At 39.4% G+C, this 17,538-nt stretch overlaps 1 protein-coding gene across 1 annotated transcript in view; it reads left to right on the top strand.

Annotated features, from left to right (window-relative positions):
- The window catches only part of ABCD3 (ATP binding cassette subfamily D member 3), an 89,421-nt gene extending 86,596 nt beyond the window's left edge, over positions 1 to 2,825 (top strand). Inside the window, exon 23 of the mRNA XM_061411142.1 lies at positions 1,347 to 2,825. Within this exon, the coding sequence (XP_061267126.1) occupies positions 1,347 to 1,424 (78 nt within the window). The 3' untranslated portion in view covers positions 1,425 to 2,825. The remainder of the gene's footprint in view (positions 1 to 1,346) is intronic.
- The last annotated feature ends 14,713 nt before the right edge of the window (positions 2,826 to 17,538 follow it).

Raw genomic sequence — 17,538 nt, 5'->3', positions numbered from 1 at the left:
CTCTCTTTTTCTTTCTTCCTACCTCCCTCTCTTTTTTTCTCTCTTTCTTTCCTTCCTCCTTTCCTTCCTAAATGATACAGAAATTTCAGGTGAAATAAAGGGTTTGAGAAAAATTGCAATATGGTAAGGCTATCTTGTCCCATAAAATACACCTGATTGAGCTCCTTTTTTAAAAAAAAGCCAAATACTGGGTTAAGTGTTATGCGGGATACAGAGTACTGTCTTTGCTCTCAGGAATATTATGGTCCAAATGGTAGTGTACAGATGGTTAAATGAAGATCATGGAATTTGAAGTCAGAATACCTGGGTTTAGGCAACACTGTTTCTGACATTGTTTCCTTTGTATAATAGAGTTACTGATCTTGCCCAGCTGTCTCCTAGGTTACCATGAGGATCAGATGTAGTCTGTATGAAAGCTCTTAATAAACTTTAATGAAATTGTGTATAGCTGTTGACTTTTAAAGATAGTTTTATAATGGCACATTATGATTTTCCCACTTTTGTTAATTGAATGGAAGACTAACTGGATATCAAGGCAGTTTAAAATATACCCAAGCCTTTGTGTTTTCACAGAAGTTCATAAACATTACAACCATAGGACAGTGCAAGGACTTGGCTTTCCCCTTTCCTCTTCTCCTGGAGGTGTAGACAAGTAGCAAAGTAACCATCGGATCAGTGACCATGTGATGGAGGGGGAGACACAAAGAACTGCAGTGTTGAGTCCAAAATAGCTTAAAATAACAATATAGAAAACTGGAAAAAAGAAGATCTTTTCAGTAAACAAAAAAACCACTAAATAAAACAGAAGGCTTTGTAGCTGCTATCCTAAGCATCTTTGTAGGATGGAATTATATGGGCTCTTTTCCTCCTTTGCCAAGTCAACAATTGAACAAAAAGCCTTAAGTTAGAGGTTCGGAACCAATCTGGGAAACCAGCTAAAGTGAATGTTTCAGAGGCTGTCCTGCCTGATAGGCTTGCACACAGTACAGCTGCACCTCTGCTGACCAGATCAGTTGTGGAGTGACAGAAGCATTCTACTCTGTGGGATGCTTACAGATTTGGTTCCTTTAAAATGAATGAGGAGGTCTGGTGTTTTAGTTCTCATAATGGAAAGTGCTATATCCGCTACAAGCAGAGGTATTTTGTGACTATTTTTAAAAAGAGCAAACTTCGTCATTTAGTCTTTCCTTGGAAAATGGTATGCATTTCTGAGTATAAACTTTTGAAAATTTTAGTGGCTTACAATGATTGTTTCCAGTCATTTTCTTGTCTGATGACCTCTACATAAATTCCTGACTGAAAGAAGATTCTCAGTTATTGATTTCTTTCTCCCTTCTTTCCCATAGTACTACCTGCATATGGATGGCAGAGGCAATTATGAATTCAAACAGATAACAGAAGATACAGTTGAATTTGGCTCCTAGAATCCGGAGAACTGTATTGTACCAGCTTCAATGAAATAATTACACAATACAATTAGAAATACAAAGTACATTGTAAAATAAAGTTGAGCTTGTTTTTTAAAACAAAGCAACAAATTAGGTACCAAATAATCGAGAACAAGTTATTGAAACATTTAATATTATATAGGATATTGCTAATTGTGTATATGTTGGTTTAATTATTAATATGTACTAAGAATGTCCTTATTCTTGTGGTTAAAAACCTGCCTAAATTAAATTGGGCTTAAATCAGTGTAACCTGATTCATCCTGGGATGTAAACCATTTGAAGTCAGCTACTTTGACTTTTATGGCTCTATCTTTTCCTTCAATGAAGAACCCTATTTAAAACTGGGGTCATCACTTGTCCTGTTCTAACAAGAGTCTTGAGTTTCATTTTCTTGTGTCCCATGATAGCGGGAAACAAATCACAGTGTTTTATCAAAATGTGTATCTTGGCATAATGGCATTTATGACACCGTGGCAGAGTTCTTGGGCTGCCACAGTTATCCTCATTCCTTGCATATGTCTTGGGGCACACTGGACTCCAAGAAAGCCATTTGAATTTTCTTTGCCTAAGTAATAAATATGCCCCTCACAGTCTTCAGTATTGAGTTGTTTTGGGGTTCTTTGTGATGATGCAACGAAAGTACATGTGCAGTCTTGCTTACAGGGGAGGGTTACTGTGTTTCCACCTAGTCTTCTCAGTGATTGGGATATTAGAACACAAAGTCCTTACATGTCAAGCTCAAAGTCTTCTAAGATTTTTAGAATTTCTAATGAATTGAGTGGATTTGTGTATGTTAGAAGCCCATTCATTAAATGCATGGTGGTTACACGGTGTTAAACTCCAGATGAGCCTTAAGAGTGCACTACATCATGTGAAGCACTGAGTATGCAATGTTATCACTGTCTTTGACTGTGATTGTATGTTTAAGAAGTGTGTTATAAAATTATGCACGTGGGTGAATTATGTTTCCTGAGGCACTGGTTTATCTCTGTGAATCTTGAATAACTTTTTTATATTTGGGTTATTATATTGAACTGTATCCTAAGAGAAATCAATTTTATCTCACCAAACCACCATTAATGACTATGTGTATTATTTGCACAGGGAAAACTGCAATTGAGTATTATCAATAAGCTAGATATGAAATCAGTTTTATCAAACTGGGATTCAGAAAGGGGCTTTTTATATTCTTGTTTTTGCATAACTGGTTTTGTTTCTTTTGCAAAATTAACTCTAAGAATCACCAACTACCGAAGTAAAACTTGTACTGATTCCATAATACATAACATTCAGTTTTTACAACTTCTGTTTAGCAAACTTGTATACTTACTTATTTTCTGTTCAGATTAAAAAAGAATCAGATATCCTATACAATCTTTGCTCGTTCTTTTTATTCTGGTATATAAATCCTAGATAGTTCATACAGTCTTGACTTGAAAAATACAAAAATAAAAATTCAGAAGGCCTTTTTGGCACCCAGTGTCTCAATTTTAAAAAGTTTTGTCAAATGTGGTTTTATTGAAATAAATTTCTTTTTTAGAAAAATCATGAAAAAACCTTAGGTGTACTTCACAAATGCTACCAAATAGTCAGGGGACCTTGAAAGATCGTATCAGTCCTAGGGAAGATTTTATGACATGGGGGAAGTTTCAAATTATCAGATTGCTAAGATACCCTAAGCCTACTAATAGAAGTATTTTCCTAACTGCCCCGTTATGCCTCTTGTGATCAAAAAAAAAATGTTTCTCCTTGATTTTTTCTTCCCTGTAAATTAAAAATTGCCTCACCATTTGAGGTGTGAAAGAAGATCCCTTCCCTGGAGAATCACCGTGTACATTAACTTGATAGTTCTAGGAAGGCTTACAATAAAGGAATCCAGTGTTTCCAAGATGTGATTGACCATGGGACATCCTTTTCCACATAATTCCTGTTAGCATCATCCATAGACTGCAGTGGGAAATAAATGGCTGTTTAATCTGCAAATAGATGGGGAAACAGTGAAAGACTTTATTTTTTGAGGCTCCAAAATCACTGCAGATGGTGACTGCAGCCATGAAATTAAAAGACACTTACTCCCTGGAAGAAAAGTTACAACCAACCTAGACAGCATATTAAAAAGCAGAGCCATTACTTTGCCAACAAAGGTCCGTCTAGTCAAAGCTATGGTTTTTCCAGTAGTCATATTGGGACTATAAAGAAAGCTGAATGCCAAAGAATTGATGCTTTTGAACTGTGGTGTTGGAGAAGACTCTTGAGAGTCCCTTGGACTGCAAGGAGATCCATCCAGTCCATCCTAAAGGAAATTGGTCCTGAATATTCATTGGAAGGACTGATGCTGAAGCTGAAACTCCAGTACTTTGGCCACCTGATGCAAAGAGCTGACTCATTTGAAAAGACCTTGATGCTGGGAAAGATTGAAGGCAGGATGGATGGCATCACCAACTCAGTGGACATGAGTTTGGTAAACGCCGGGAGTTGGTGATGGACAGGGAGGCCTGGCGTGCTGAAGTCCATGGGGTTGCAAGGAGTTGGACATAACTGAGTGACTGAACTGAACTAACTGAAGCTAAGGATAAGGGCTTTCATCCGTGAGCAACACTGCATATCAAGTTTATCACTTGGTTCTCGTAGCGAGCTTCTACTTTTATATGAGAAAACAGGGATGTAAACAACTAGCATTGTATGCTGTGCACTAACAGAATAGCAGGTACCTGGGGTTTGCCTCTATAGGGGAGGTAAAATTTTATCTCTACCCTCTTAGGCCCAGCCTAAGAATTAAGTTGGCATAAAACAGATTAACAGATGAAAAACAGACACATTTATTTAAGTTTTACAGGAGCCCTTATAAGGAAGGGAAGCCCCAAAGAAGTGGCAAAACTAAAGCCAATGATGCTGCAAAGAGAGGTGACTGTGGAAAAGTAACTGTGGAGAGCCTAGGGGAAGGTAAGCATTATTTAATAAGGTTTGTATAGAATTCTGTCAGCCTCAACATCCTGTCCTTGGTAAGAGTGTTATTTTCCTTCTGGTGTAGGAAGGACATCTTGTCTACGGAGGTTTTACTTCCTGTTTTTAGGAAGAAAGGGGGGAGAGTCAGAGTGACCTTCCTGCACCTGCTGTTTTAAGTGCCTTTAACTCAAACTAGTCCTTATTGCAAAGTGGGTATTTTGGGATGACAAATCCTGCCACCCTTCACCTCCACCCTACTTAATGATTAGCATTTGACTTAAAACTGTGGTGATGTTATAACATCTGTCATTTCCTTATATAATTTTTTAACTTTTAAATTTGATGTTTAAAACCATAATTTGCCTAAAAGCAGAATGAATTTTCTTCTGGTAGATGGACTTCAGCATTGTTAACTGTAGGAAATGGTTTACATTTTTCCCTACGTCAGTTATTTTTCCTTTGTGAAGAATTGAAATGCTCTAACCTGTAAACAAGCATGTCACTTAATAAATTCTAGTACCAGAAATTAATGAATAACAGCCCCTCCCCATGCCCTGAGGGCAACCATTTTTAACTTCTAATTGTTTTGTGGTGGTTTTTATTTTTTAGATAGTGGGTTACATAACTGTTTCTTAATTTATCAGTTTTAGGCATTCCCTACTGCCTGTATTCCTGTCACACCCACCGCATATAGTTAAATCATTTTAAAAAATTTGTAAACACTTTATTGCAATATAATATGTAAACAGAAAAGCCCATAAATCTTAGGCTCATTGAATTTTTAGAAAGTGTTCGTGCTCATTACCATCCCCGCCCAGATCAAGAAATAGGACATTGTCCCACTTCAAGGCCACCTTCATGTCTTCGTTCAATCATGACTGTAAAAACCATTTTATTTAGACTTAGAAATTTGGTTACCTGTTTTCGAGCTTCATATGTAATTAAATACCCTTTGTGTGTGTTTGCTTCCCGTCAACCTTATGAAAATGACTGATACATTTTAGATGTGGCAAAAGTGGCTTCACTTTTATTTGCTGTATAATATTTAATTATATGAATAGATGACACTTCATTAATCTTACCACCAATGGGCATTGTGCTTTCTCTTTGGCGCTATTACAGATAGTTCCTATAAACCTTATGCATGTCTTTTGGTGCACATACGTGTTCATTTTGGAATGTAATGTATTCAACTTTGATACGTACACCGCCACCAGACTGTTCACTGAAGTGCCATTTTGACACTCCCACTATAAGTGTATGAGAATCTGTTTTCCCAGTCCTTGGTATTATGAATGTTTTTTCTCTTTTATTTATGTATTTTTAGCCATCAACAGTAAATCATCGTGGTTTCATTTTGCATTTCCCTGACCAGTAACAACTGAGCTCATTTCATGTTTCCATTTGGATAGCCTCCTTTTTGAAGGGGCCATTTAAATCTTTGGGCCTCCTTTTATGAATTGTCCTATTGATGTTAGAGATTTATATATATTCTGAATATGAGTCCTTTGTTAGATGAATGTTTAAATATCAAAGTAGACTCTTAAAACTTGCCAGATCCTCATGTTTATTGTTTATTTGACAAGTATACTATAAGATGGTTAAAATGATCCCCAGAAAGGTAAGTTAAGACTAATAGCACAAAGTAAATTATTGGGCTTATAGAAAAAATAAATGGTAGACCAACAGTTTGAGTTCTAAATTGTCTGATTACAAAACCTAGACCAGCTGGTCCTTCTTAATTATCTATTTTACATATAGTAGTGTGTATATGTTAATCCCAAATTCCTGATTTATTCTTCTCCCCCCAACCTGCCCTTTTGGGTAACCATAAGTTTGTTTTCTATGTCTGTGAGTCTGTCTAGGTTTTGTAAATAATTTCATTTGTATCATTTTTTTAGATTTCACATATTAATGATATATATTTGTCTTTCTCTGACTTACTTCACTTAGTTTGATAATCTCTGTGTTGTAACAAATAGTGTTATTTCAATTCTTTATGTCTGAGTAATATTCCGTGGTATAGATGTACCACATTTTATTTATCCTTTCATCTGTCCATGGGCATTTAGGTTGCTTCCCTGTCTTGGCTATTGTAAATAATGCTGCAGTGAACATTGAGGTGCATGTATATTTTCAAATTATGGTATATATTCTTTGGAAAAAAGTCTGTTTGGATCTTCTGCCCATTTTTTGGATTGTTTGTTTTAATACTGAGCTGCATGAACTGTTTGTATATTTTGGAGATTAATCCCTTTTTGGTCACATGGCTTGCACATATTTTCTCCCATTCTATAGTTTATCTTTTCATTTTGTGTGTGGTTTCCTTTGCTTTGTAAAAACTTTTAAGTTGAATTAGGACCCATTTGTTTATGTTTGTTTTTATTTTCTTTACTCTTAGAAGTGGATCCAAAAAGATATTTCTGCACTTTATGTCAGAGTGTCCTGCCTATGTTTCCTCTAAGTATTTTATAGTATCCAGTCTTACATTTTGGTCTTTAATCCATTCTGAGTTTATTTTTGTATATGGTTTTAGAGAATGTTCTGATTTCATTCTTTTACATATAGTTGTCCAGTTTTTCCAGTACCACTTATTGAAGAGAATACCTTTTCTCCACTGTACATTCCTGCCTCCTTTGTTTTAGATTAATTGACCATAGGTGCTTAGGTTTATGATTGTTTTAAGTTGCTAGTGTCTTAATTTCAAAGGCATTTCCAGTATCCTGCATTTGTACTCTCCTCACAGTGCCGAAGAATTGATGCTTTTGAACTGTGGTGTTGGAGAAGACTCTTGAGAGTCCCTTGGACTACAAGAAGATCTAACCAGTCCATTCTAAAGGAGATCAGTCCTCAGTGTTCATTGGAAAGACTGATGCTAAAGCTGAAACTCCAATACTTTGGCCACCTCATGCGAAGAGTTGACTCATTGGAAAAGACCCTGATGCTGGGAGGGATTGGGGGCAGGAGGAGAAGGGGACGACAGAGGATGAGATGGCTGGATGGCATCACTGACTCGATGGACGTGAGTCTGAGTGAACTCTGGGAGTTGGTGATGGACAGGGAGGCTTGGTGTGCTGCGATTCATGGGGTCGCAAAGAGTCGGACACAACTGAGCAACTGAACTGAACACAATTATTAGTTTTGATACCATACTTGTGTGTGGATGATTCCTACTTTTACTATATGTTTGCCTTTACTATTGAGCTTTCCCGCTCATAATTTTCTTGTTTGTAGCTGTGGTCTTTTCTTTTCTACTTAGAACAGTTCTTGTAGCATTTGTTGGGAAGCTGGTTTGGTGGTGCTGAATTCTCTTAGATTTTTCCTGTTTGTAAAGCTTTCAATTTCTCTGTTGAATCTGAATGAGAACCTTGCTGGGTAGAGTATTCTTGGTTGTAGGTTTTCTCCTTTTGTCACTATAATAAATATTGTGCTGCTTCCTGGTAGCCTGCAGAGTTTCTGCTGCAAAATCAGCTGATAACCTTATGGGGATTCCCTTATATATTATTTGTTGCTTTTGCCTGTTGCTTTTGATGTTTTTTCTTTAATTTTTGTTGTTTAATTTCTTTAATGTTGTCTTTGATTTTTGTCAAGTTGATTATTATGTGTCTTGGCTTGTTCTTTTTTGGATTTATTGTGTATGGGGCTCTCGGTGCTTCTTGGACTTGGGTGGCTGTTTCCTTTCCCACGCTAGGGAAGTTTTCAGCTACTGTGTCTTTGGGTATTTTTTTCAGGCTCTTTCTCTCTTCTCCTTTGGAACCTCTATTATGTGAATGTTGGTGCATTTAATTGTGTCCCAGAGGTCTCTTAAACTGTCCTCATTGGTTTTCATTCTGTTTTCTGTATTCTGTTCCACAGCAGTAATTTCCATCATTCTGTCTTCCAGCTCACTTATCCATGCTTCTGCCTCATTTATTCTGCTATTGATTCCTTTTTGTGTATTTTTCATTTCAACTATTGTATTGTTCAACTGTTCTTTATATCTTCTAGCTCTTTGTTAAGCATTTCTTCTATCTTCTCAGTCTGTGCCCCCATTCTTTCTCCAAAATCTTGGATCATCTTTACACTCATTACTCTGAGTTCTCTTTCAGGTAATTACTTATCTCTGCTTCACTTAGTATTTCTTCTGGGGTTTTCTCTTGTTCCTTCATCTGGAACATATTCCTCTGCTGTCTCATTTTGTCTAACTTTCTGTGTGTGTGACCTCCGATGCTTGGAATGCAGGGTTGTAGGTCCTTTTGCTTCTGGTGTCTGCCTCTTGGTGGGTGAGGCTGATCTAGAAACTTGTGTAGGCTTCTTAATAGGAAGGCCTGGTGCCTGCCCACTGGTGGGTGGAGCTGAGTCTTATCTGTCTGTCTAGTGGGCAGAGCTGTGTCAACAGGTGTGTTTGCAGGTGGCTGTGGGCTCAGGAAGACTAGGCAGCCTGTCCCCTGTGTCACCCTCTTTGTTGTCTGCCTGAGGCGTCCCAGCACTGGCACCTAAGGGCTGTTGGGGGTGCCTCTGCCACTGGTGTCCCTGTCCCCACAATGAGCCATAGCCACACCCTGCCCCTACATCTCCCAGAGTCCCTCCAGGACCACGAGGTGCTTCTGGCCCAGGCTCCTAGGAAGTCACTGCTTTCCCCCTGGGTCCTGTGCACATGAGATTTGTGTGTACCCTCCAAGAGTAGAGTTTCTGTTTCCCCTTGTCCTGTAAACTTCCTTTGATCAAGCCCCACTGGCCTTCAAAACCAGATGCTCTGAGGGCTCCTCTACCTGATGTCAGACCCCCAGCCTGGGAAGCCTGATGGGGGCTCAGAACTCTAACTCCTGTGAGAGAACCTCTGTGATAAAATTATTTTCCAGTTTGTGGGTCACCCACCTGGAAGATATGGGATTTGATTATATCACAAATCTCTCCTACTGTCTCATTGTGGCTGCTTCTTTGTCTTTAGATGTAAAATATCTTTTTTTTGGTAGGTTCCAATCTTTTTTGTCAATGGTTCTTCAGCAGATAATTGTGATTTTGGTGTTTTTGTGAGAGGAGGTGAGCTCAAATCCTTCTACTCCATCATCTTGTCTCAGAACCCAAAGTATACTTTTAAGGCAGCAAGCATTTCTAAACATTAAAAAGGATGTTGCATAATGATAAAGGCTTCATCAACCAATAACAAAACAAAACCTCACATAAATATTGAACATAGCTAACCACCTTGACCTAATTAATGTGTGCACCCAACAACTGCAAAATTCCTGAACATGATAGATTCCTCATTTATTTAAGACTTTTTCAATTCATCTCACATACTATCAAAGGAAGGCTCAAAATTCTCCAAGCTAGGCTTCAACAGTATGTGAATTGAGAATTTCCAGATATTCAAGCTGGATTTAGAAAAGGCAGAGGAACCAGAGATCAAATTGCCAACATCCGTTGGATCATAGAAAACGCAAGAGAATTCCAGAAAAATATCTACTTCTGCTTTATTGAGTACTCCAAAACCTTTGACTGTGTGGATCACAACAAACTGTGGAAAATTCTTCAAGAGATGAGAATACCAGACTACCTGACCTGCCTCCTGAGAAATCTGTATGCAGGTCAAAAAGCAACAGTTAGAACTGGGCATATAACAACAAACTGGTTCCAAATTGGGAAAGGAGTACATCAAGGCTGTATATTGTCACCCTGCTTCTTTTACTTATATGCAGAGTACATCATGCAAAATGCCGAGCTGGATAAGCACAAGCTGGAATCAAGATTCCTGGGAGAAATATCAATAACCTCAGATATGCAGATGACACCACCCTTATGGCAGAAAGTGAAGAGGAACTAAAGAGCCTCTTGATGAAAGTGAGAGAAGAGAGTGAAAAAGCTGGCTTAAAACTCAACATTCAAAAAATGAAGATCATGGCATCTGGTCCCATCACTTCATGGCAAATAGATGGGGAAACAATGGAAACAATGACAGACTTATTTTCTTGGGCTCCAAATCACTGCAGATGGTGACTGAAGCCATGAAATTAAAAAGATGCTCCTTGGAAGGAAAGCTATGATTAACCTAGACAGCATATTAAAAAACAGAGATACTACTTTGCCAACAAAGTTTCATTTAGTCAAATAGTTTTTTCTATGTTGTGTATGGATGTGAGAGTTGGACTATAAAGAAAGCTGAGCACTGAAGAATTGATGCTTTTGAATTGTGGTGTTGGAGAAGACTCTTGAGAGTCTCTTGGACTGCAAGGAGATCCAACCAGTCAATCCTAAAGGAAATCAGTCCTGAATATTCATTGGAAGGACTGATGCTGAACCTTGAGCTCCAATACTTTGGCCACCTCATGTGAAGAACTGACTCATTGGAAAAGACCCTGATGCTGGGAAAGATTGAGGGCAGGAGGAGAAGGGGACGACAGAGGATGAAATGGTTGGATGGCATCACTGACTCGATGGACATGTGTTTGGACAAGTTCTGGGAGTTGGTAATGGACAGAGAACCCTGGCAGGCTGCAGTCCATGGGGTCTCAAAGAGTTGGACACGACTGAGCAACTGAACTGAATGTTTTGTTGTTTTCAGTGTAGAGGTATTACATATTTTCATTAGATTTATTGCTAGGCATTTGATATTTGTTGATCCTATTTTATTTTCTGATTCTTGTATCTGTCTTATTTCCTAGTTGTTACTTTTTATAAATGTGCCTTTGTGACAGATAGTGTCTTCCAAGGATGGTCCCACCCCACATGTTCTTTGCAGTGTGGGATCAACATACTGCATCGGGAAGTGAGGTCTCTATTCCCTCCCCTTGTGCCTGTAAACCTTTGTAACTTCTGGTGGTAAGCTCGGGGGCTTGGGAGTTGATCAAGGAGACAAGATCATGGGAGGCAGTAACACATAAACTTTATTTGGCAGCACTTGGACAGGATTGCATGAGAGGAAGCCCTTCAACATGTGAAAACTGACAGAACTAAGAAAAAATTAGTTCCAGTGATGGTGGTGTGAGACCACCGCCTATAAGGCAGTAGGATAAGGGGACTCCCAGGAGGGTCGTGGAAATCAGAGAAGGGTTCACATGTCTAGGTGATGTCCCTCAGCAGCAATTGCTCTGTGACAACAGTGGTTTGACAACAGGGTTATCTTACCTATGGTTAGCAGATGTTCAGTACAATTTCATGGGATATGTAAAGTAGGTAGGCTCTGATCAGCTAAAACCATGGTTTGGGACTATATTTAAAGCAGTCGATGTGTGAGGGTTTGACTTTGTCACAGGTGGGCTTTTAGCTTATCATCCTAACTTCCTGTGAAGAAATAAGCAACACAGGAGCCATTATAGATGATTACTGAAGAGCTGTCTCTGGCTCATTTATAGAATACTTCTGCAATTGATAGAATACAGCAGAAGTTCCAGTTAAATCATTTAAAATTAATGATCAGCGTTTGTTTCTTTTTTTTCCAGTGTTTTTCTGTAATGAATCTGTAATACTGTTTACTGCAGAAAACTGTGTCCCTTTCTTCCTGTCTTTCCCCTCTAGGTTCTGATTGCCTTCCTTTAAAAAAAAAATTTGCCCCATTTGCTTTAATTGTCAGATAACAATCTTCAATTATTCCCAGCTGTGCACCATGTCAATGTTTCTATTACTTGCCAGAGATAGTCTTCCTGGGCTCCTCTGTCCCTCTTCACTGTGGTTCTGTAGGCCCACCGAGCTGTCAGCCTGACACTGAGCTCTCTTGCATTGCATCCCACATCTTCCTCTGTTTGGGATTTACTCACTTGCTTAGTGGAATGTGTCCTACAGCAGCATCCTGGGAAAGAAAGCATGGAAGGAAAATTCTGTAAAGTCCCTTATGTGTGAAAATATCCTGTTCTGTTACACTTGGTGGGAAGTTCAGCTATAATAACTGAACTTAAGCTTAAGATCATTTTCCCCTAAATATTTTTTATAGCCACTGTCCTTCCATTTATAGTCACTGAATATAGTCTCAAGAATATCCTCTGCCATATCTGGCAAGTCGGAGTGTCTGAGCCTCTTGAGAGCTCTGTGAAGACAAATTAATTTTCCTCTCCTCCTTTCCTCCTCTGCACACAATAGGGTATGACTCCCCTTTCTGCGTATAAGCTTTTTCTGTGCCTCAGTGCATTATTAACTGAGTGCATTAATTTCCTCTCTCTTTTTTTCTTTGTCCCTATAGATTATAACCTTTTAAGATTACTTAGTATCATGGTAGTGGGGTCTTAGGAAGGAGAAGAGAAGCATGTTTCATCTTTGGAAGTCCATGAAGACTTTTAAAAGTCATTTTATTCATTTTTTTTCCCACAAAAGTTTGCTTATTTTAGCAGTAAAGAGGATAATACATTTAAGAAAACTCAAAATGAAAAATCGGGCCATGATTCTGAGGTGTTCTTTAGAGTATCATATTTCCAGTGATTATGTAGAGAGACCCATGATATATAACTTTTTTAGAATGTTCTGCTGACTCAGGTAAAGCTCTTTTTGCTAGTTCTTCGAATGAAAGAGCAAGCTCTGTGACCTGGTCATTCTGGTTCTTTGAAAATGCTTCTTAAAATATTAATGATCATCCTAAATTAAAAAAAATAGAGCTAGTACTTTCTAAAACTTTTTTAAAGAAAGATATATTTTTATTTTTTAATTGATAAAGGTCTCTTTGTTGTTTTAAACCTAGATAATAGTCTTCTAATTGGAGGTTGTGTGGGGAAATGGGGAAGCTCTGTTGCAGCTAAGTAACTAAGAATTGACCACACCGTGTAATGATGCTCTTCTAAAGGGGAGGAAACTCCTAATCAGTGCTACTTCTGCACCTGCCCCGTTGAAGAAATCACTTCTGTGTACTGCATGACAATTATTTACCATCATATCTGTCTCCCATGTCAGACTATGAAGTTCTAGAGGACAGAGGCTGTGTATTCTTTTTTTTTATTGGAGTATAGTTGCTTTACAATATTGTGTTAGTTTTTGCTATGCAGCAAAGTGAATCTGTTATACATATATCCCCTAGAAAGATAAATTTTAAACATAAATTAATTGGCCCAACTCTTAATTTAGCCAAAGATATTTAGCCAAATGGCTTTGACTTTGGGATGCTGAAGGCAATATAAAACTCCAGATTTTGTCAAACACGCATTTATTTTTGGCATTTTCCTATGTTCAAGTTACTGTTTGTGATCAAGCCTTCCCTCTTCTGGAACCCTTCTCATGCTTCCTCCTCTCCCTTTCCTCCATCCACTTGGTTAACTGTCCTTCAGCTGATATTTTTAGATAGCCCTTCCAAGTCCAGGTTAGAGGGCACCACCTGAGTTCCCCAAAGTGCCCTAGACTTCCCTTATCATGTTTATGTTCTGTTGTCATTACCTGTTTGTCATTTTACCCCACAAATACACAAGCTCCACAAGAGCTGAGATTATACTGTTTATATTTTATCAAATAGTAGGTCTTAATATTAGAACACAGGAGATGCAAGAGATATGGGTTTGATCCTGGGTCAGAAAGATCCCCTGGAAAAGTAAATGGCAACCCACTCCAGTATTCTTGCCTGGAAAATCCTATGGACAGAGGAGCCTGGTGGGCTACAGTCCATGGGGCTGCAAAAGAGTCAGACACGACTGAGTACACACAATATTAGAATAAATGAATGAATTCAAATGCATAAGCATGGTTCTTGCCAGAAAAAATTACCATCTGGAAAGGGGCCATGGCAAGTAAATATCTATTCTGTACAACATTAAGGGTGGGAAGAAAGACCTGTGAGAGTGCAGGAAGGAGATAGGAAGAGTACACTGGGCATCTGGGAGAGGAAGGCACCTGAGTGAGATCAGGAATTATTATCCACAGTCTTGGAGGCTGGGTAGATAGAAGCAGGGCGCATGAATCTGTGAAATCGAGGCAGGAAAGCTTTTGGTCTTAAGAAACTTGTGAATTAAAGCAGAGGTCCTCAAAATACTATCCTAGTGAAATGTGTAGTATTTGAGTATTATCATGTCTCTGCTTTTAGCTTTGGCATGGATTAATAACTTGCTGATATTTAAGGTTACTAAATGGCATCTTCTTGTCAGGGCTGTGCACTTCTGTCCATTGCTTAAGTGTCTGTCTCCCTTCTCCACCTTACTTCCCCTACCCTGCCTTTGTGAAATCAGAAGAGTGAGCTAAATGATTGGGGAAAGCACAGAGCTTCCCAGACATCAGTGTGCATACAAAGTGCCTGGAAAATGCAGATTCTGGTAGGACGGGGGTAGGATCCGAAAATTTCTATCTGTGCCTCTCAAATGATGTCCCAAGGCCACACTTTTAAGTATTGAAAGCAGATTCTGGAGTGGAGCTGTCTAGATTTAGACTAAAGAGACCATCACAGGTAGACTTGTAGCACCTTGGAGAAGGTTCTCTGGTCCAGTGATTCTGACCACTCCAACCCCCATGCTCCTTCATTCTTAATCATTTATAGGTGTTTTATTTACTATGTATGTGTGAAAGTCACTCAGTTGTATCCGATTCTTTGCAACCCCATGGACTATACAGTCCATGGAATTCTCCAGGCCAGAATACTGGAGTGGGTAGCTATTCCCTTCTCCAGGGGATCTTCCCATCCTAGGGATTGAACCCACGTCTCCCACACTGCAGGCAGACACTTTACCAGCTTAGTCACCAGGGAAGCCCAGTTCATGAATTCTAGTCAAGTTGCAATCTTTCTCAGGAACCGAAGATGGCGCCACAATCTTGGTCTTAAAGGGTACTTCCCACCCAGATGCTGTTATGCAAAGGAAAAGCATCTTCCTGCCCCTCTGAAAGTTTCTTGTTCTCTGACCTTATAAACTTAAAGAAGACGTGTTGCTTCGCAGATGGAGCATAGATTTCCAGTGATTTTTGAAATTCAGGCTACATTATGTCAAAAACCTTTCTTAAAGCTTTTTTAGAACCCGGTTCTAAATGTTTGTTGGATTTTGTGTGTTCAAGGTCAATTGCAATTTCTGTTACAAAACTCCTGGATTGTTATAAAGTATTTCCATTTCTGCCAGAGGTACTGTTATCTTTCAGTTGGTAATTATTTGTGCTGTATCTAATAACACATAATCACAGAATTTAAGCTAAAAACTATCGAAGAACTTTCGAACAACTAGCTCACTTGACAAAAAGAGAGAATAGTCCTCCCAATTTTGCTTAAGTTCTCCTGAGTTTCGGCACCTTACAACAGGAAAAGTCCTAACAGACCATGTGTGATAGACCTTCCAGTGCAGCAGCCACAGACTGAGGATCTTTGCTGCTGCTGCTGCTGCTAAGTCACTCTAGTTGTGTCCGACTCTGTGCGACCCCAGAGACGGCAGCCCACCAGGCTTCCCGTCCCTGGGATTCTCCAGGCAAGAACCCTGGAGTGGGTTGCCATTTCCTTCTCCAATGTATGAAAGTGAAAAGTGAAAGTGAAGTCACTCAGTCGTGTCCGACTCTCAGTCATCCCATGGACTGCAGCCTACCAGGCTCCTCCGTCCATGGAATTTTCCAGGCAAGAGTACTGGAGTGGGGTGCCATTGCCTTCTCCGGAGGATCTTATCTAGGCTCTATGTATTCTTCTTTTGATTTAGGCTTCACAGCAGACTGAGTTCTGACATCTCTCAGGGCTCAGAAATGTCCCGTTTGAGAATAAAACTATTCCTAGTCTCTCATGGCAGTATATTAGAGATTAAGCCAGTGGTTCTGAAACTTTACTGAGCATTAGATCACTTGAAAGACTTCTTATTAAAATATAAATTTCTAAGTAAGTCTGAGGTCAGGGTTATGAATTTACTTCGCTAATAAGTTCTCAAATGATGCTCATTCTTATTCCATCACCTGCAATATGGGACCACACTTTGAGGACCATTGGATTAAATTGTGGCTAACACATTTTTTCATTATGTTCAGCAAGAGAGACAGCATCCTGACATTCTCAGAAAGAGCCCCGAGAGCCACCCTTCCTAGACCAGGTTAGCACATGTGCCAATTTCTGCAGCCACGAGGAAGGTATGTGCTGAATGGCAAAGCCAGAATCACCTCTGTCTGCAGCTGAAAAGCAGGGGTATGGGAAAGAACTAGAGTCCCTTGAAGCGTGTGGTATGAACACTGTAACTGTCACAATGCTTCTCAGGTAACTACTGGAGAAAAATCACACATGCTACCACATCAGAACAGGTGAAAACTGCATTTGGAAATGAGTTTATTTACTATGTGGTTGAAGTTTTTCCATTGTTTATTTGAGACAAGTCCTTAGGTTACTGCCTGTCAGCTGTAACTAAGGTAGAATATCTTTGGATTTCACAAATATTAGTCTCTTATATGTAAGTCAAACTTGGTTAATGATTTAAGATCGTAAAAACCTGTCTTCAAAGCACAAAGGTTTAGTTTACTAGCAGTTAGCTTTTCAGGGCACTTTAAGGGGCCAGAATAAATAACGAAGTATGATTTGGCCCACTGGAGGGCAGCAGATCCTGGAGAACAGTCAAAAGTTTATTTTTCTGCCCCAGCACTAACTATGATGTTGATGATGTTCGGAGTAGCTCTTTAGTCTCAGCAGTAGGGACGGGTGTGGAAACCCGAGTCGTGGTTAGAATCTGCAGTGTTGAAGCTTCCCAGTCATTGCACTGTAGCCTTGTTTGGGTCTATAATGAATTCCTTCCCTGTGAACAGCCAGACATCTCATTTCTACCCAAACCAGCTTTCAGTCTACCAGTACTTACTTTAGTGGGACCACTCACATTCCTTAGATTATGAGGCCACGGGATTGCATAACACGGTGCTAATTCCTGGCAGGGAGAGAGTAGCCAGATGCCCTCTCTGGGAGCTTGTTCTACCCTCGTGCGCTAAGCTCTTTGTCCCAGTTAGCCCCATGGGAGCAGGAATTCAAGATAACAGCCAGCACACACTTCTTTCAGGACATGCCCCCATGCCAACCTCTCTCTGCTGCAAATGCACACCCTCCTTCTCTGGTGTGAATGCCACTTCAGCACTGACACAGATTGACTATGGCAAACAACCCAACCAAACCAGCCCAATGAACCAACCACGGGTCTGATTCCCTTAATTTCTCTAAAATATCTACCTTTTTTTCCCTTCTTTGAGGCTGCCATCTTTATGAAGACGTGAAAGGTTTGTTTGGCCTGTGCTTCCTTAGAATATGGTGTTATATCCAGCATTT

This window comes from Bos javanicus, chromosome 3 (genome assembly GCF_032452875.1).
Source record: "Bos javanicus breed banteng chromosome 3, ARS-OSU_banteng_1.0, whole genome shotgun sequence".
NCBI classification, from domain to species: domain Eukaryota; kingdom Metazoa; phylum Chordata; class Mammalia; order Artiodactyla; family Bovidae; genus Bos; species Bos javanicus.
The sequence above is the reverse complement of the archived record's forward strand: the minus strand, read 5'-3'. Positions and strand labels throughout refer to the sequence as shown.